Genomic DNA, 21,516 nt, shown 5'->3' with positions numbered 1-21,516 from the left:
CCTTTAAATTATAACTTGATGTTCATAATCATATGTGAATGGTATATATGAACAAATTCATTCATATATGAACGAATTAAGTATACTTAATAACCTTATGTTCATCTATGAATGGTTTCACATAAACTTTACCATATGTATGTATATGTAAATTAAGGCAAGAGTTAAGTTGTAATTTCAAAGGTATGTCTGCATATATGTATGAAACTTAAAATTTTAAGTTTGTCATTGGTCAAACTTTGGTCAAATGCATGGTTTGTTTTATATTTATTTTCTCTATATTGACCAGGTGGGTAATGGTCAAATGCATGATTAATCACCTGGCTACACCCTCTTCATTTTCTTAAATGCGGGCTATGGGTGCTATTCGGACTACCAATGGTTAACCCATACGATTCAGATGGCTTCTTCATTACTATTTGCAATAGCATTGGTTAAATTGCATTTACACTCTATTGCAGGGACGGCTGGAGTGGAGTCAGTTGTCCGCACTCCAATTTTAGTACAATGTAATTTTTTAAAATTTAAATATTATATTTGTAAATTTTTTTGTAAATATAAGAAAAAATAAGTAGGAAATAAATATAAATGTTACATGTTACATTCATTGTCAACTTGTTATAAACTTATTATTTAGATGTCATTGGTTATCGAGCATTAATTTTAATATAGATTTTCTCATTAAGAAATTAAAAAAACTCGAGTTGTTTTGATTTTTAATAAAAAGAATGAAGTATAGTTAAGAAAAAAACTTTCGTTGTTTGAATATGTAAATGTGTAGTACATTATAGTGGAACTGTTTATAGAAATGTATTTTCTTTCAAATTATTATATATATTTATCACAAACAATAAATTATAATTATCATAATGTAGAGAATATATATATATATATATACAAGCTAATTATATCCAAAGAAGTATATTTGTTGGGTTTCTTGCATTATATGACTGAATATGTTTTAATTTAATAAGACATTGTTCGATACGTGTGGTCATTATTTATTAAAAAAACTAGTATTTTTAAATACGAGTGTTAGACCCGGTGTTAATAACAAATTCTTTTGAGGGTCCATTTTCTATTTTCAAGCTAGGACCCTTTTTTTTCATTCTCGGATACGACTGTTATAAGTATGACAAACAACTTTTATTTTTGCCCCCTCGCAAAAAATTTCCTGGCTCCTTCTCTGCTCTATTGAGTTCTTTATTTAACATCTCGTGAGTCTAATCCGAAGGTGAAGATTGGGCTTATTATTAGTGTTTTTCATTATCCTCACCACATTAGTCTTGACAGTTGCTCACACCCAAAAAGAAAGGTCGATAATTGTCAGGGTATTAGCTACTTTAGCTGATATTGTGACACAATATAAGCCTTTCGATGTTATGGTTTGTATATATGATCCCACACTTACTTTTATATCAGCTAAAGTAGCTAGTACCCCGACAATTATCGACCTTTCCTTTTGGGTGTGAGTAAATGTCAAGACTAATGTGGTGAGGATAATGAAAAACACTAATAATAAGGCCAATCTTCACCTTCGGATTAGACTCACGAGATGTCAAATAACAAACACGATAGAGTGTAGATGCTATTACACCCATGCCATTGCAAATAGTAATTAAGAAGCCATCTGGATCGTATGGGTTGACCATTGGTAGTCTGAATAGAACCCATAGCCCGCATTTAAGAAAAATGAAGAGGATGTAACCAGGTGATTCATCATCCTCCATCAATCCCTTAATCTTTCTTTGATTGAACATTACCCACCTGGTCAATATAAAGAAAATATATATAAAACATAACTCAAACCATGCATTTGACCAAAGTTTGACCAATGACAAACTTAGATATTTAAGTTTCATACATAAATGCAAACATATTTTTGAGATCACAACTTAACTCTTGCCTTAATTTACATATAAGGTTTATGTGAAAATCTTTTATATATGAACATAAGGTTATTAAGTATACTTCATTCGTTCATATATGAACGAATTTGTTCACATATACCATTCACATATGATTATGAACATCAAGTTATAATTTAAAGGTTTTTATGGATTTTCTAATCCAAATGGTTCTCACATCAACATTTTCCTATATATATGTGTGTGTATAATATATAGTATATGACTATATGTATACTAAAATCAGTTTGGAATAAACATATATACGCTGATATACATATACTTATAGATATATATATGCACGTATATGTATATGCATCTATAGGTACTAAAGTAACTTACACAGGCGAAAATGCGTACTGGATGTAAGACATCACAATTCCTGAGAATATCAACAATATAACCGGATTAAAATGCAGAAACAGGATGAGATAACCGAATCATCAATCCTATAATAACATATTTAGCTCGTAATTTAATCTGACTAAAATCAGTTAATCATATACCAGCCTATATAGATAGTATAATCTGAGGTTCGAGAGTGAAATGAGCTTACCGATAATGGCAACAGCCATTTGAGCTTCTTCTTCATAATCCATTGCAGATCGAAATGGCAGTAGATATATAGAGAATGTATGTATATGTGTAATGGTGTGTGCGCGCGAGTGAGAAGAGTTAGACCGTTGAAATGACATGTTAGAAAAGTATAAAAGATTTATAGAGCCATGGGTAAGAGAGAAATGGGTGAAAATAGTGAGTGTGTGTGCTCAAAACCTGCTACGGATATTAAGTTTTTAAAAATACATTTGATCATAATTATTAAATATTTGCTGCAAAGAAAGTGATATGGAAAGAGTGCGTGCAGAGAGATCAGAAGTAGACCCCATGAAACCAATTAATCATAGATCGATTGGTACCGCCACTATGGGACTATATAGGCCCACAAATGAAAGCTGTAAGTCATAGGTTCAAATCTTGTCAAAGGCAAGAGCAGAAACTATATTTAGTGATCCATGTGTGAGAATGGTGAGTCACTGGACATGAGTTCTATGCGGTGTGTGCTCTAGGTACCAAAATGGTACATGGAACCAGAGGTTTTTTTTTAGGAGACCCCATAAAAACGCATACCAATTAATAATGTACTCCTTTTAGTCCAAAGATGGTCAAGTATTGTACCTCTCTTTTATCCCTACTCCCTCCTCTTTTGGTGAATACTCTTTTTCTTTCTTCTTGTAGCATACTGTGAAGGAGGCGGGAGAGAGGGATAGTGATGATCTAAATTCAAAACAAGTAAATATTGGGATAATCATATAAGAAAGGGACATATTTGAAATGTATATAATTTGCAAATTTTTATTCAACCCAAAATCAAACAATCAAGAATAACAAAGATATTTATATTATTGATTTATTTTATTTATATGAATGATTTAAGCAATACAGAAAATTGGTTACAATGAGAACTAATATCAAGACGATATTGATTTTAAAAAAAATCTAATCATATGAATAAATCTAAGAGCATCACGTATGGATGTAGGATGCAGAACCATTTAGAATGTCATCTCAGCGCCACATCAGTTTTTGTCATTTCATCAACTTTAGACAGTTATGGATGCAGAACCACCCAGAACGCTGAACATCACTTTTTTATTTATTTAATATATCACCTATATTATTTTTTTAAATTATGTTTTCTCCAATAATGTACTAATAATGTACTTAGTTACTAATAATAGGAACAAGGCATTGAAAATAAAAAATAAAATGTATTAATCTTTTATTATATTAAATCACAGTTGCTCTAATAACTTATTAACCAGTTATAACTCTCGATTTTTTCAAATTTAATTACTACATTAATAATCTACCATACTACAGTTAAAATATACTACATTAGATTAAACCACCACGTTATGCGGGACTGACTGAGAACGTAAATAAAAAAATAACTGATAATTACATTATTATTCATAATTTATGATAATATAAAAAATAGTCAATTTACAACTGATGCAAATAATAAAATTATAATTTATAAATATATATATATATATATATATATATATATACTTATCAAATATGTTAAAACATGAATAATGAAACGTAAATATTTATAAATCATAAAATTCTTTTTCTATGATCTACATATATTAAATATAATATAAAAAAACAATCTCACTTAAAACAATGATCATTATTTTTTATTTTTTTTAGAACAGTACAATGATAATTATCATTGAATTAATAAAAAAAATGCGGTCTAAAGAATATATAAACATATTTGCGCTCATATATTATCAAAATATAGAATCATAGTTAAATGAAGATAAGTTACAAATATAGATTTAAATATCAAAAATATGTGTGAAATTGATAAAGTAAATATCTAATTTAACATTGATAATATAATCGGGTAGTAAAATATTAGATGTAATTATCAATATAATCTAGTCTTATATTATATTAAACTATATTATATTCCACGTATAAAGATAATTAATACAAAGGAATATAAAAAGGGATAAGTTATAAAAATCGACAATATATTATCAATATCTTTTAATTAGTTTTAAAATTCAATGAATATATACCGTAGTTTGCAAAATATAAACAAATATTAAGTTAGATCAAGTGGTTTGTGCATAATATTAAAAGTTAGAGGTTGTGAGTTCTAATCTTGTATTTGGCTTTTTTATTTGCTATTTAAGATTAATTTAAAAAAAACAAATGTCCACATAGGCAAATGATGACGTGGCAAATGAAGTGTCACATGAGCATTAAAAAATATATATCTAAATGTCAATATATCTAAGAAAAACTTTAAAATTATTAGAAAATAACATCTAGGAAAAAACATATCCTCTCTTAGTTATATAGAGAGATTAATAATCTACTAGCAATAACTAAAAACCAACTCCACTTAGGTGGGTTGGCCAAGGTTATCTTCTAAATTCACTATGTGGGCCCCAGAGGTGAGTTTTTTCCAAGGTCTCGGGTTCGAGTCTTGGGTTTCTCATCTTAAGGTATATTTCATGAGGAGTGGATTGGAGGTGCAGCGATTTGTTGATTAAAACTGTCTCCAACACGTCTGAATCGAAACTAACTTAAAAAAAAAATAGCAATAACTAAAACTACACAGATAATTTAAAGTACATAATATTATTCTTCATCTAGATATGGAAGATCAAGCCTAGCAATATGTTCCACGAGATCCGCACGAAGGTTTTCATGTGTGTTTTTATTGCGTAAATAGCGTGTGTTTTCAAGATTTAGTTAACTTGATTGTGCAAAGATATGTCGTTCAGTCGGGCGAGGTGGAGGAACCGCATCTTCATCAAAATTCTCAATACTACGACCTTCGTCTTCCACAATCATATTATGTAATATGATGCACGTGTACATCACATCCCTTAGTTTCTTTACGGTCCAAGCTCTTGTCGGAGCTCGTTTGATGTATTCAGGAAACTAGCATTCTGGACCGTCGATAGAGTAGTCACGCATTAGTCGTTCATTGGCTCCACTTCGATCTCTAATAAGACGCCTCCTTCTTCGTCTTGGTTTCATCGAGCTTTCCGCTTCATCATCTGACGAATGAATGACTAAATTGATAGCTTTTTGATAAATTGTGAAAATATCCAAGTCACTTTCTAAGGAACTAAATGATGACATTTTCCGATGATGATTATAGGTGAAAGTATATGTTCAAATATATAAAGTGACTTTTTTTTTTTAGAACAGCTAATTTTTATTAATAATACAATGCTACGGCAAGGCGCCGAAGCATAACTCAAACAATTACAATTACAATAAAAAAGAAGGACTCATTGCCCATAATGGCCATGAAAGACTAATTTTCCTATCACGACTAGAAATCCAAAAAAATGATAAAGAGACAATAGAGTGAAAAACATCACTGACCGATTCATCAGTTGCACGATAGATAACCTGATTTCTATGTTTCCAAAGTGACTTATTAGTAAAGATGAAAGTATGTAATTTGATAGAAATTAATCGTAGAATAGTTAAATAGATCGAGTGTCTATTATTACTACATAAAAAGTTCAATAACTAACAAAGTTACCTATAACTTACATATATATCTATTAATAAACTTACTTTTTTTCTACAAAGTTATTAATATAGTTACTTCAATGAATATATATAGAATTGAATGTTATATTCATTCATGTATATATTTACTGAGATGCATTTCATAGAAATAAATAAAGCACTACAACTAGTAATTTAGATAAATACCATGTATCCATCGAACAGACAAATCAATATATAAACTTAAATATATATCATACGAGTATTTAGTAATTTGACCTACATTTATTACTAAAAGCCAATAGTGGTAAAGATGCCGTGGATCGGCAAATTCATCAAGAATCTTGATGAATTTTTGATGATGTGGTCGGCAAAGAACATAGAGGTATAGATCAAGAACGGTTCCGATGTCCAAATAAGCATTCGGGGTTTGGCGTTCGGCGTTGGTGTTCCATATCCAATGCTCTAATTGGATGATAAGAAGAAATATATGAGAGCAAAGATTTTGAAGAATGAATGAATGAATAATCTATCTATGATATAGAAGAATATCATAATTCATATATGTCACTTTAGAGTGTTGGGCTGGTGACAATGAAAACGGCATGAGGCATGCCGCAACGGCACACCACTGCCAGTCTGCCACCCCATTGGTATCATCAATGCATGGAGTAACTTGGCATAAATTGCAAGAGGCATGTAGCGAGCAACAATACCCCTGTAATTTTTTTCCAAAGCGTTTTTGACCAACAAGCGGTTACTTTAACTATGAACCTGTGTACATTGTTGTGTGAAGTTTTTTTCTTTTCTAAGAAATTAATGGCGGTTTGGATTGTACCAAGCTCAATACCCCTGTAATTTACAAGCAGGACTTTGGCGGTATTGGTGGTGGTCGTACTACATTCCCAATTGATAGAACGCTTTGGAAAAAAAAATCCGGAAACTCGTTATCCAGATTAATGCCGCCACCACCACCATCCGTAACCATCACCGCCGTCGTATTGCGCAACAAATGACTAGTATATATAGGTGCTAAATAATTACATATGTTGTGTTTCTTTTCTCCTCTTTTCATGCTATTCTCTTTTAATTTTAATCACAAGAAATATATTTTTCAATTTTTCTTTGTCAACACCTATTTGCACCCCTCCATTACTCCATACTAGTCCATAGTATGGTCCTGTACTCTTCTGGACTTTTTTTTTTTTCACTTTCCTTATCTGCATCACAATGTACCTAGTATTTTATTTGTCACAAGTATATATGGGCCTCTAATTTTGTCTTTGACTATTCAACTGGGTGCTAAATAATTACATCTCATGGATGCTTGTCGTTTTCCTAATTGATAATACTTTCTTTCTTGAATACGTAATGTCTGTGTCATTGATGGGTGACAAACAATTAAATAATTAAGTAAAGAATCGGTGATAAATGATGCATAAAAAAAAAAACCCAAAGACCCTGTGTTCATTCAGTAAGACATGCATACATGTTTATTTTGAGTTAAAACCATCTCAATGGGTTTTTTTTAGCATGTAATTAACACAAACTTACAACTCTGATATACCTTTTCAATTTTGTAATAATTCCAAAAAGAAACAATAGTATGCACAAATAAACAATCTAGATAAATTGTAAAATGCAAAGAGTAAAATCTAGTAAAACATGCTGTATCTAGTTTAAAAGAAGAAAACAATATCTAAGATCAGTCATTTTGGTATTTGATATTTCTGGGAATCCTTAAAGCAGCAGAACAGTTATAAAAAATGAAATGACGATACAAACATAGTCGGCTTCCTATAATCAGCTTCCTAACCATCGAGTTTATGCATTTTATGTCATATATTGGCAGTTGTCTTCTTCATATGCAGAAATAAGATATTATAAATAACTTAAGCTAATGATCAATGTCAATGAAGCTACAATTACATTAGTTATAACCACACTTCGGCAGATCTTAACGGCTGTTTTTTTCTGCGATTTAGCAACTATATGTACTACTGTAAGAGAACTTGTTGCTATGTTTAGTAAAGTCTAGCAATTCCAAAACATCTTTGAAATTGCGCCTTTCAAGCTAGTTCCGAAAACAAACATCCTATTCTATAGCCAAGAAAATGTCTGAAAACAAGATTTTGGTAAGAACCGACACAATTCACACAAACAATATGGGCAGAATTCTTTAAAGTTTGTAGAAGTTACTTCTTGAGTAATCGAGACTCGGGGGTGTTGTGTCTCAAAGGAGACAGTGCCTTCCTTGGCGAACCAGATTCAATGAAGTCGATTTTCTTCTCGATAGGACTGCAATCTCTAGGACTAGATTTCCTCTTATTACTCTGCAAGATATCCATGCAACATACGTCAGATAAAAACTTCCTTGATAAATCATTATATTGTAAATACATGCAAGAAAATTGATATATATTACTGAATACTCCGTATAACAATTGTAGCATGCGATTTAAATTTCCCACCTTCAAGGATGCACTATTATGCCTTCCCCCGGAATCGTTTAGTTGTCTTTCTTTCTGCAGCAGCCTCATCAATTTCCTGTTCTCCTTGTCGAATACGTTGTTTTCTTCGAACAAGACCTTAACCTATCAAACCCGAGTTTAGTTAGTCACAATCGGAAACTTAAAAACACCCACAAACACATATCACACACACATGAACATACACACAAAACACACCTCTTCTTCTGCAGTTGTGAGATTACTCCTTAAATGGTCCTTATCTTTCTGTAGTATCTTTATCTCAGAAGCCAATGCTAAAATCTTTTGTGTTGATGGTTTCAAGCTACAGTTAGACAATGCATTCAATATAAAACTGGTAAATTTACTGTGAAACTGAGTATAGACTATAGAACACATGCTGAAAAGTATTAATTATTATTGAAGAATGAAAAACTGCACATTACCAACCTTTGCCGCATTTCCAGCATGTATTTGCACAATTCCACTCCACTATTTGCCTCTAAGAAAGAATGCGCTGTTGATGCTATATCATCTTTGGTGATCAAAGTCGATAACAATGTATCAAGAAGTAAATCTTCTGTTGACAAAGTCTTTGCAATATCACCAGCCTTTAATCAATTAAAACAATGATTTCATTACTAGTATAAGATGTATATTTTGAGTGTCAGATGGTAAGATGAATAAGGGATTTAAGAAACAAAGAGTATTAATTAAAGTCAAGGAAGATTAAAAAAATGGTCCAAGAACACGGGAGGAATCGGGACCATCCCTGCATATTCATGGATCTAGGGATATAACCATTACTTTCAGATATAAATCGATCAAGTTAATAGTTCAACTGACTGTATGCATATGCAGCAGTTTATCAAGTTTCAACAGGTTGAAAAACAAGTAAAATATAAAATCAGTATATCTACAATACGTTTTACATACCCTTTGTTCATTATTCAGGCAGTTAGGGATGTTATAAGACAAGCCATTACATTGTAGGTATAAATTGATCTAGTTAAGAGTTTAATTGGTCATATGCAGTGGTTTATTGGGTAGCAACTATTTAAAAAATAAGTAAAACAAACAATCAGTACATCTACAATGCTGTTACATGCACATTACTGTTTTTTTTTTCTTTTTTTGCCTTCATAGAGAAGAATGCCAAGTTTGATGTTTACATATGTATTCTGTCACAATGACTGATCAGTAACCTTTATTTAAAGGTCATAATGCTTAAATAGTATATTCATAAGTGTTAAAGTGGCAAGTCATTTCCTACAAGAACAGTAGAATACCTTTCTTAGTAATCGACGTAAGAAGCAGCTTAATCTCCATAAAACTTTTTTTTGAAAAATTATCCTTATAGTTTGGTGATTCAAAATTTCAAAGGTATGATGTACATACCGAAACCTGGAACCCCCATCACATGAGGAGGTTCCTTTCTGCAGTTTGTGTTAAACGAGTTTATCTACTACCTACTGCTTCCACATCAGCATTTCTAAGTATCAATACATGGTTTAAGAAGGAAAAAGATATAACTTTTGACAATCTTTAAACTCATAGCATTAGGGGTTTGATTAATTACCTCTTGCCCCTCCGCATGTTTCTTGTAGAGCTCCAATTCTTTCGTCAACTCACCTAATCTCTCTTCCAAATCTTGGACACGTAACTCTGCTTCCCTGGCCCTGTTATCTGCCTCATTCCCAAAGTCCATCAAAGCTTCTCGATCACGATCATACAATGAACACTCATGCTCCAACTTCTTAACCTGATTTACCAAATTAGTACATTCGATCGCCAATTTCTGATTCTCTTCTACAAACTTCTTTACAGCTTGAGCATTCATGGTTGCCTCAGCCTACATACAATTTAACAAGAGAAAATTAAAACACATTATATAAGCATCATGAAAACCAAAAAATGAAAAACAAACAAACAACTAGCACAGAAGTTTCCTTCTGATCTCTTTCTATATCATGTAGCTAGATTCAACCAAGATTCATGCTTTTAAGCCATTTTTTGAGCGCCAACGACTCACAGATATCCATAAAGTGACTAGAACCCACAACCTGCTGTTGGTTTTTAGGCCACTGCGATTCTGCTAGGCGAAAGGCCATTAAAAAAATACTTCCTTTTTTACACAAATTAGTATAAAGCTAATTCCAAAACTTAATTCAACCTTCTCTACTTCTAGTATCTGTTACAAGGTCTGACTTAATTATCAACTTGAAAAAAATCCCCTTTCGATAAATCTCAAAAACCAAATACTAATCGACGTAGCATTTTCAAAATCCCATTAATGTAAAGCCTATTCATTTAACGAAAACTTATATTCACCTAAGAAAGTAACATAGAAAGCCTAAATAAACCCCGACTAGTACGATAATCACGAAATCTTGTCATCATCATTCGGGATACATATTTTAACTTCAATCTCAATATTTCGACATCCAATAATCATAAAACCATTTTCAGTTTTCATAAAAACTCAAACCCCGACTAATACGATTTCCAAACACCCCCAAAAATTTTCAAAAAAAAAACCCTAATCATAAAATTACTAGTGAAATCAAAAGTATAACATTTTTATATATAAATAAAAAAAAATTGAAAAAGATTAGGGAAAATGAAATACAAACCCTAACACGCTCGATGACGTCATCTTTCTCATTCAATTTGGACTTCAAATACAAATACTGATCACGGAGAACCCGATGAGATTCTTCTAAAGATCGAAGCTTTAACTGAAGAGTACGATAAGATACCGGAAGACCCAACGAATAATCGATGTTTTCACGGATGAATTCTTCGGTTTCTTGCGGAATATCCATTAGAGAAAATGTGAAAGAAAGCAGAGAATTTTAGGGGAGAGATTTGAAATGGAGAGGAAATTGGTCTGAAAGAGAATTTTAGGGTTTTATTATTATTATTTTGAAATTGAGAAATTTGGGGGATAGCCGTTACAAAAAGTGCGGATTTTAAAATTTCATTTAAGCTCCTTAAGAAAATAGGGAGGTATCACAACATTCAATTAATTTACCACACACATGCTTCACTAACTTATACAGTGTTTGAATAATTGTACTGTGTGATAAATTTATCAACTTTTGTGATAAAAATATAAATTCTCTAAAAAAAATATTGTTTCTAAATATATACCGTAAATTTTTCCCCTCTCTTTTCAAAAAGTTACTATATAAATGATGACTATATACGACTTTATATGAACTTAAATAAAATTGGAAATATTTAAAGCATGAATAAATAAGTTGTTATTTGTGTCTCTTTTAAAAAACACATAAATATTTCATATACAAATGCTAAACTCAAATCGGCTTTACGTTTTAAGTTATCGAATTATTGTTTTTACACTGAACTCTTATTACCAACTTTTATTTTATCCAACTTGAAACAAAAAAATCAAGCAAACTGAACGAGCCATCGTAAAGCTAATCATAAAGGCCTTTTACATCAGTTTTTATAATAGCACTCCAAGTGAACCGCACTATGCTCCGGCACCTAACGGCACGAAGAGAAACGCAAAGACCATTAGAGCTCGACCAATCATGAAAATGGAGCTTGTTCAACACAACTTGATAAGTTAGATAATATTTGAAGGGATGAAGCAAGCATGGACATCACACAATGATATCGCTTACTTAAAAGAAAGACTTATATCTACACTTTCGCTATAGTGACTCAACAATGTTTTGTAACAGCTAACTGAAATGTAATTATTTATTTTATCGTAAATGTAAGGAGAAAAAAGTAACTCCCAATGCCGTCTTTCACGGGTTTTGGGTCTCAATACCGTTTTCGACGGTGTATGGGGAGGTTGATATGTAGACAACCTTACCCCTACCAAAGGTAGAGATGCTGCTTCCAGGTTCTACCGAAGGTAGAAAATGACCTCCAACCTTGCTGAGCTTGTAGATCGAAGCAATAACCTCTGTTTCCAGAGACAAAAGCTCCAACCACTGATCCAACCCAGTTGATTGGAAAGACGTCTAATTGCCCCTTAAATGTAAGAAAGACGTCTAATTGCCCCTTAATTTTCAATTACATAATTAACCAATAGTAGTATTCCACTCTCAACGTCGGCTCAATAGCATTAATGGGTTAGACAATGACTTAAGGCCACCAAAAATAAAAGGACCTAATTTTTAAAGGGTAATGATCAATCCTCTTAAGTTATTAGCCTACAAATCTTTCTAATTAATAGGATTGTGACATTTGGAAAATCAGAGGGAGATTAAGAAAGAGAATTAGTGAATTACAAATGAATATATTAGGAGGACTTTTAAGAGGATTGGTTAGGAAGATTTATCATTTTCCTTTTTCAAATGATGGCTTAATATATATGGACGTTTTTTTATATATTGGGCGTAACACAGATTTAATATATATGGACTTTTTCATATGTTGGGTGTAACACAAATCCCCCTCTGATCCTCACGCTTAAATTTTAAGTTTTTAACCTTAAAAGGAAATAAGGCACTAACTATGGAGCTAATGAACTGGCTTTCACAATGGAGGTAATATGTTTTGAGCTTCCTTTCAAATTGGAAGTATATTATTATATAGCCAGGTATATAAAGATGAGTTATTTCGTTTTTCTAATTAGACCTTAAAATTTCATCTTGCTTAAGATATCTAAAAGGCTTGGGTCGGCACCACACCTACAAATTTGGGGGTAATTGTTGATCTTATTCTTACGTACCTTGATGTCTTCATGTTTAAAAGGCCCAAAATTGACTTATCTAACAGGCGAAGGCCGTTACGAGGATTACAAAGATGAAAGATGGACAATTAGTCAAATTAAATGAATGTCAAGCTATAAGCCCAAACCTAGTTTATGACCCATTCATTCTAGCTCATATTGGAAATCTTCTAGTGGGCTGAGGTCCAAGGAATTAGTAACCAGTAAGAGCATCCCAATAATAGTTTTTTCTAAAGTTTTTTTTGTCGAAGACTTGTTACAAAAAAATTTTCATAAAGCTTTTCCATCAATGATGCAACCTTAAAACAAGTCTTTGAAACATGTTTTTGTAATATAGTTTAGAAAAAAGAAAGTGTTAATTATCTCCTCTAAAGACTTAAAAATTTTTAAATCATTACATAAAAAGTCTTTATTTCTATAGGTTAAAGTTTTTTTAAAAGCATTATGTAATAGTAAAAAGCCTTTATCAACTTCTCTATTGAAATGCTCAATGTTTCAGTTCATTAAATTTAGGAAAATCATAAATATTATGCACGACATTAGCAAGACCCAAAAACTTATTTTTGAATATGTCTTCAACTACTTCTACTCGTATAACAATGTGTTTAAAATCATTGACCTAGACCTCGTAATTGAGTCACAAATCGTTTCTTGATTGAATTATGCTTGTGATTAAGTCATGCAACTCATGCTATAGTACCCTTTAATATACTATTTGAGTAAATAAAATATTTCAACCATCAAGTTAGCAGCATTTTGACTTTTCTTCCCAAAAGTGAATATATTACAAACAAAAACAACATTGACAAATTCTACAATTTTTGTCCTTACAAGTATCGACGTTAATTAGGTTTTTTGTTGTTAAGGTCTCTCACTTGTGTTTCATGTAAGAGCAATTCATTCTTTTGATATTTTTCATTGATATAAATAGTTATTTTCGTTATGGTTCATGGCACATTTAACAAGTAACCCTGAAGTAAAATAAAATACTGTACTTTATGATTTTTATCTTTTTAGAAAAAGTGTATATTCTTTATTTTATTTTTTTTTATAGTTTTTCTTTATTTATTTATATGTACTTTAAACTTTTGGATATTATGAGGAAACCCAAACAACTAATTTTTTAGACTATTATTTCAAATCTAACTTATGATTCATTGGAAATTATCGTGCTTATTTTTAATCAGATAAACTAGAAATAATGATACGACAATAAGTGTAAAACACTTATTTAGCCAATCAAAATTATTTAATAAAAATTGAAACACGAAATAATTTAAACCTCTCATAAGTTATGAATTGTCACTCATAAAGTAACAAAAAAAGAAATATTATTTGACTTGAGGGGGGAAAACTAAGAAATGTGTCAACTACAAAAACGAAAACTACAATTTACTCGTATCAAAGACTTTATTCGCTCATGTTAAAGGAATGTGACTATGTGAGTTGTGAGAGACTTAACAACAAAAAAAAGTAGCGCAGTAGGAGAGATGGAAATTGCACGATTTATTAGATATAAGGTTCTTTTGTAAATCTTTAACTTTAAAGATGAAAGATAAATGTCCTTCGGATTTAGTCTAATTGGACATTTAATGTCCCTTATGCTTTTCAGTCAAATATTGGTCACGGGTTTGAAACTTTTTAAATACATATTGTGGAGTCTTTACCAATGAGGTAGGGAATGAGGGTTTTCTCTAGCTAATAGCTGATTTCATCCAGAATGGTAGTGAGACTTCCATCGTCAGTCATGCTCTCGGATTAATTGTGTTGGTAACATGGTCGATCTCTACCGGACAATGAAGAGGCAATGACGCTGAGTCCAATCACCATTGTTGTTCAAAAAAAAATGAAAGATATATATACTTATGACAACTTGAGAGATGAAAATTGTAATTACCTTTCATATTTTAGAATAGATTAAAATGAAAAGACAATAAGTAGAATTTTTAAGATAAATTTTAATTACTGATGGATCACTAATCACTGGATCTTTTTACACCAATTGGAGGAAAACTATTATATATTCATACTAGATTATTGTCACGCGTAATACGTGAGTGAACATATTTAATAAATGACATTTATTGTTTCATAATATTGTAAATTGACAAACATATATAAAAGATGTTAAAAATAGATTTATTCGTATCATGATGCGAAAGATGTAAATTAGCATCTTGCTAAAATGAGTTAATTTACGAATAAACAATGTTTCATTGAAAACTATTGCAGTTGCATTCAAAATTAAGATAGATTTTATAAACAATTAGTAAAACTTAAAATTAATGTATCGAGTGATACTTTAAAATTCAAAATTATAGTTTGAAATTCAAGATTAACGAATTTGTTTAAATATAATATTAACTTCTTTTTAAGCCACGTAATTATATTAGTCATTTTTCATAATCTTTCACGTAGTTTAATGTTAGCATAAATGCAAACATAAAGAAAAATTAACCAGATAAAAAATAAATTTATATAAAATATCAAAGCATCGTAGCAATTTCTAAATATTACACTTACATAGTTACATCTAATATTCATTTGATTACGGTTCAAGTGAGCTTATAAATACTATTTTGTTGATCAGATAAATACCGTTTTAAAAGTTATTAAACATATATCAAGTTCCTAATTAGAATTATAGATATTTTTTCACCTCTATTTAAGAATTCAATTTTAAATTTTCTTTCTTATGATTTTTAGCCTCAAAAAGTATTCTATTTGTGTTTCATTATTATCATCCATACTTATTCAGATGATCCTATAAAATAAAGCAGCAAGATTGTTATCAAATTGCAATGTATTCGAACGACATAAAACAATTGTCTATAATCTAGATAAATAAGGTTATATTTTGTCTAAATATATTAAGCAAGTTTTTGAAAAACATGTTTAGGCATGCTTTTTGAAGTTACTCTTCGAAGTATGAAAAATAACCAAACCCTTTTTCTTTTGGTAACGGGCTATGGAGAAACAAAGGCTAAAAACTTTGGTTTTCTTTTTGTGATATCGACGGCAAAGAAAAATAAGATATTAAGTTAAATATTAAGTTAAAATATATATAAATTAAATATATAAAGTAAAATGATTAATGTTGTGTTTTCTCAACAATAAATTTGGTAATGATGCAATTATTTTCATCTAAGTTTTGTAATTAAAAATTTGAACTCATCTAACGGTTCTTGTTTTTCTATAAAAGAATTTAGGATCTTGTTATATATATATATACTAGGTCTTTTACCCGCACGATGTGCGGATATTTAAAAAGGTTGTTTTAGTTATATGAATATTTATAATAACTTTTAACAATTATAAATTATTTAAGCATGTACATATAAATCTATATTATCATAAAATGAAAATCTTTACATTTATTAAAATAGATAAATCCAAAATATAACTCTTATTATTTATGAAAATCTTTGCATTTACAAAAAAAACATTATAAAATATTCATATTAAATATTACATATTATACTTCATGCAATACTAATAAACATAAAATTAAGTTAAATTGTAAATGTAATGTAAAATCATAACGATATGTTATTTTTTCAAAGTGCTATGTGATCTATTAGAATTTCATCACACTCGTTCAGATAATATAGTTTCATGAAACTTAAGAGATGTTTGTTTGTGACTTAATAAAATAAGTCACGACTTCATCAAAAATACTTATTCCGTTAAGTCATCAAAAGTGTTTGTTTTCGTGACTTAATAAACAAAAAATAACTGTAATGACTTGATCCAGACAGACATTATTTATCCATTCAGTCACTAAATCAATTCAGTCACTTAACGGTTAAAAAAACAAACATGCCCTTTTTCTTTTATATTTGATATAATGTGTTTTTTTATTTGAAAATAATTGATATAAAGGTAATTGATGCAATGGTAATTAAAATTAATTAAGAACAAACTTATGATTCAAATTAGGTAAAATTAACATGTAACTGATGCAAGTGTCTTGAAATAGTTTTTATAAAACGTAAAATCACCACCAAAAAAGGATAAAAAAATAATTACAATATGATAGTAGAATAAGATATGAACACTTTTAAAACCAATAGTATAAAATATTTTTCAATTTTAAAAATAAAATTTAAGTTCATACGGTTTCTACTATGACATAGGATTTGATTTTTTACTTTTGTTTTTCTTTTAACTTTTGTGTATATATAGATTTTATTTCTATTTAATCTAATATTATGTTTATATAATAAAATTTAGTGGATTTATTATATTGTGAAAAAAATATAGAGAAGCCACATAGGATAAAGACTTATGTAACAATTTTTAAAAATAGCTTTAAATTAAAGAAAGCTTTAGAAGGCTAGGATTCTATTGTTTTAATAATTATATATATATATATATATATATATATATATTGTAGATAGATAGATTTTTAGACCCGTATCCAACATTGGACACAGGGCTTACAATATTATCAGTATTAGATCTTCATATATTTAAGTTATACAAACTTATAATTTTGTAAACTAATTAATTGAAAAAGCTTCATACGTAGTAAGTTTATGTTGAAAAAGCTTTATACGTAGTAGCATTAAATTGATAGAATAATATGTTACTCGTATTATTTAGTGAAGTATAACTTATTAATGAATTGTATGGGAAAAACGAACAAAAATTGTTATGATCAATAAGATTTGAGGGTTGTATAATGTAGAAGGACTAATATTGTATTTACCTAATAATAAATTTGGTTGTAACTAAAAGTTTGAACTCATCCAACGGTCTTTATTTTTTCATAAAAAAATTTAGGACCTTGTTATATATATCATTTATAAAAGATGAAATAATTAAATATGATCTAACAGTTTTAAATCAAAGATGAAATTCATCCAAGGGTTCCTATTTGTTTAGGAATAAACTAATTATCATTATTTAAGTGTTTAACAACACATTGATTCATCAAAATCAAAAAAATCACGTTTTTTGTTGGATGCATCATTTTGATGAATATGCATCCAAGATGGATGCACAAAACATGATTATTTCGATTTTGACGGATGGATGTGTTGTTAAACACTTAAATAATGATAATTAGTTATGCAATATGTTAGTTTTATGGACTTTTAATGCATCAAAATGATGTTTTTAAGGTGTTCTCACCGTTTTTATTTTAAAACTGTTATCACCGAAGTGTTACCCTATATATCTATATATTAATAGATAGATGATAGTTATATATGTGAGAGAACACCTCGTGGCTCAGCCATTCAAAACTCCAATAACTTGTTATATATGATGAATTGAGCCCTTGACTTCTTCATAGTATAATTCATTGAGTGTCTTATTGTAATTATTTAGATAATATTTGATGGAAAGTTATCAAAATACTATATTGCATGTTATTATGATGTCTTTGTATTTCAACGAGGCTTTAACCGAACTTCACTTTAAAAATAGAGCTGATATATACACATCATCGATGTTTTTTCTACCCCGTTTTTAGTGGGATTCGGTATTGATTTCTGTTGCATATACATGTCATTTTCAATGTTGTTTCATAGATCTCCTTGCATCCAGTAGTTGTCCATATATGGGTACTCGATTATTTTTATTTTTCTTAATCGAACGTACTTAAATCCCGATTATATTAAGGCTACCTTCTTGAGCTGCCACATCATATCCTTATAAATCCTTATATATTCTTATAAATTTTTCAAATCTTTTAATTTTATCTACAACCATACAAACTTCTTTACGTATCCTCACATATCCTTACATACTATTTTACCTCCCACTAAAAACAAAAATATATTAGGTAAAGACAAGTAAAAACATCCTTTAAAAAATCCTTAGTTTTGGACAAGATTCAATGGCAAAGGATATCTGAAAACACCTAAGGGCGCATAAGGACGTCCCCATTAGAGATAGCCTAATAAAGTTTGGGAAAGTTTATTTTTTTAACAAGAAGATTTTACTTAGATATATATACACAAGACGCTGAATTTTTACATCAACGGTATTGGTGATATCTTTTTCGACATCTACTCAATTTCCATATAGAAATGAAATGACAACAATGGATTGCAAAACTCCAAGTATAAACAGAAGAAAAAAAAAAGACAAAAAAAAATAAAAATTGTTCACGTAATTTTGTGTTGGTTGGGACTGTTTTAAGTTAAATCTACAACTATCGGCAATTTTGTGTCGGTTGAGACTATTAATTTCTTTCTTCTATTATTATAATTTAAGATAATAATTTTACGTTTTAGAAATACACAAATTTGTTAGACAAATGGAATCTGGAATACCCCTCTAAAGCAATATATGTGTGGATAATGTGTATATATAATAGTGTTACTAGAAGTAATAATTATTAAAAAGTTCTAACTTCCAAAAAGGAAAATTGAACACTTACGATAACGATATATGAATGAATTGAAACCATCATTAGATATATTCCAATTATTCTAACTATAATCAATTAGCATTTGAAAAGTCGGGGGCTCTATAGCTAGCCGTCTAGGACAGGCGGTACTAATTAATCAAATTAGCTTTTTTACTAGGAAACTTTTGGAACAATGTATGCAACCACAAAATGTACACAACTCGATCACTCTTTTATAAATAGATTCGAACACATGATACAAAACTATTTCATTTCTTGTCACGTACCATCAAATGTTTCCACGTGAATGTATGTCGTCTCCAACTCATATGATCTCAAAATCTCTAATAGTAAAAGAAAATAATCCTTTGATTCTTTCGAGTGGCGTGCAACACTATTGATTTATTGGTTAACTCAGTTGACATTTTTTCGATTTTATTGGTTAATACACAATCTATATACTATCATGCAAATTTAAGATCATTCATAGAGAAAATAATAAATATACGGATCTGTCCTACGTACACCGTACACTAATCACGGTCCAGACCAGAAACAATGCAACTATACACGAACACAAAATGTGCTCAATCGACTCACTTCCATCTTACAAAACTTACATAATACATCCCAAAAATAACAATATTCCGTTTTTTAGGAATACAATCCATTGTCACTCTCCAAATTAAGAAATGTTTGCATATTAATTAATTTTGGGATGATCATCCAACTCTTACCATATTGAGGACAATCAAATAAGAACAGTCTTAAAATAAGAACACGGTGAGAACACTTAAAAAACAACATTTTGATGCATTAAAAGTCCATAAATTAAACTAACATCGTGTATAACTAATTATCATTATTTAAGTGTTTAACTACACATTGGACAATCAAAATCGAGAAAATCATTTTTTTGTTTTGTGCATTCATCTTGGATGCATATTCATCAAAATGATGCATCCAACAAAAAAAACGTGATTTTTTTGATTTTTACGGATCAATGTGTTGTTAAACACTTAAATAATGATAGTTAGTTATGCACTATGTTAGTTTTATGGACTTTTAATGCATCAAAATGAGGTTTTTAAGTGTTTTCACGGTTCTTATTTTAATACTGTTATCACCGGAGTGATAACTAAAACATCTTACTATTGTCTAATTATTGTTAAACAAACAAGTAATTAGTTCGTACTAAAGTTTAAAGAAGATGTAATCATTTAAACTTTGAAGTCCATCTTATATGCATATCGTTTTTTTAAAGCAAAATTAGCTGGATCGGTTAATGATTTGTGGAGGAATTTTCATATGAAGTTTCCTGATCATTTTGACTTAATTAATTGTGCTCAAGTTAATTGCAGATACGTACCATGAGTTGTTGGTAATGTTATTTAAAGTTCGCGATAACGATACATCTCTTTAATTATGACACATACACAATTCTAGATAAGAAAACGTGAATCTACTTTAATAAGTTTATGACCAAGAATAGTACGGTTACATGCATTCGTGTGCGCGCGACTTATATATTTGCAAATTATTAATATGGAGTAGTGGAGTGGAATGGAATATGTAAATGATGATACTATTCAATTTACATATGATGTAAAGTAAATAAATCACTTTTACGTGGGACATCATTCTCTTGGCGCGATTTACATAGAATATTGGGATTGAGGAAGAAAAAAGCGATATCATAACATTGATTTTTAAGAATACTGTGAAATGAACTATGGATTTAATTAAACTTTCTATGACTTTTACACATTTTTTCATTTTCAGTTTTTGAAAACAAAAGAGAACTTTTATTATTCTCTTCTTTTTCTTTTACCTTATTATTTTTCGATGTTTTCGAAAACCAAACAACATTTTTTCCTATCAAACTTCTATTTCATAACAAAAATTGTATGTCTTTAATAGTGGTATATAATTATCAGTTAAGATAAAAAAAAAAAAGAACAATTAATTATAGCTTAATTAAGACACACCACCATCAACGACAAATTAACTTAA

At 29.8% G+C, this 21,516-nt stretch overlaps 1 protein-coding gene across 1 annotated transcript; it reads right to left on the bottom strand.

Moving 5' to 3' along the window:
- Window positions 1–7,868: 7,868 nt before the first annotated feature.
- On the bottom strand, window positions 7,869–11,306 carry LOC122580101 (centlein-like). The gene is made up of 6 exons (XM_043752374.1): window positions 11,062–11,306; window positions 10,008–10,280; window positions 8,879–9,039; window positions 8,648–8,753; window positions 8,432–8,554; window positions 7,869–8,293 (listed from the first exon to the last, which is right to left on the bottom strand). The coding sequence occupies exons 1-6, from the start codon at window positions 11,251–11,253 to the stop codon at window positions 8,156–8,158; spliced, it is 993 nt and encodes a 330-aa protein (XP_043608309.1). The 5' UTR covers window positions 11,254–11,306; the 3' UTR covers window positions 7,869–8,155.
- Between the last annotated feature and the right edge of the window lie 10,210 nt (window positions 11,307–21,516).

The sequence above is a fragment of the Erigeron canadensis genome, chromosome 8 (assembly GCF_010389155.1).
Source record: "Erigeron canadensis isolate Cc75 chromosome 8, C_canadensis_v1, whole genome shotgun sequence".
Lineage (NCBI taxonomy): Eukaryota > Viridiplantae > Streptophyta > Magnoliopsida > Asterales > Asteraceae > Erigeron > Erigeron canadensis.
This window is presented reverse-complemented; position numbering and strand designations above follow the sequence as displayed.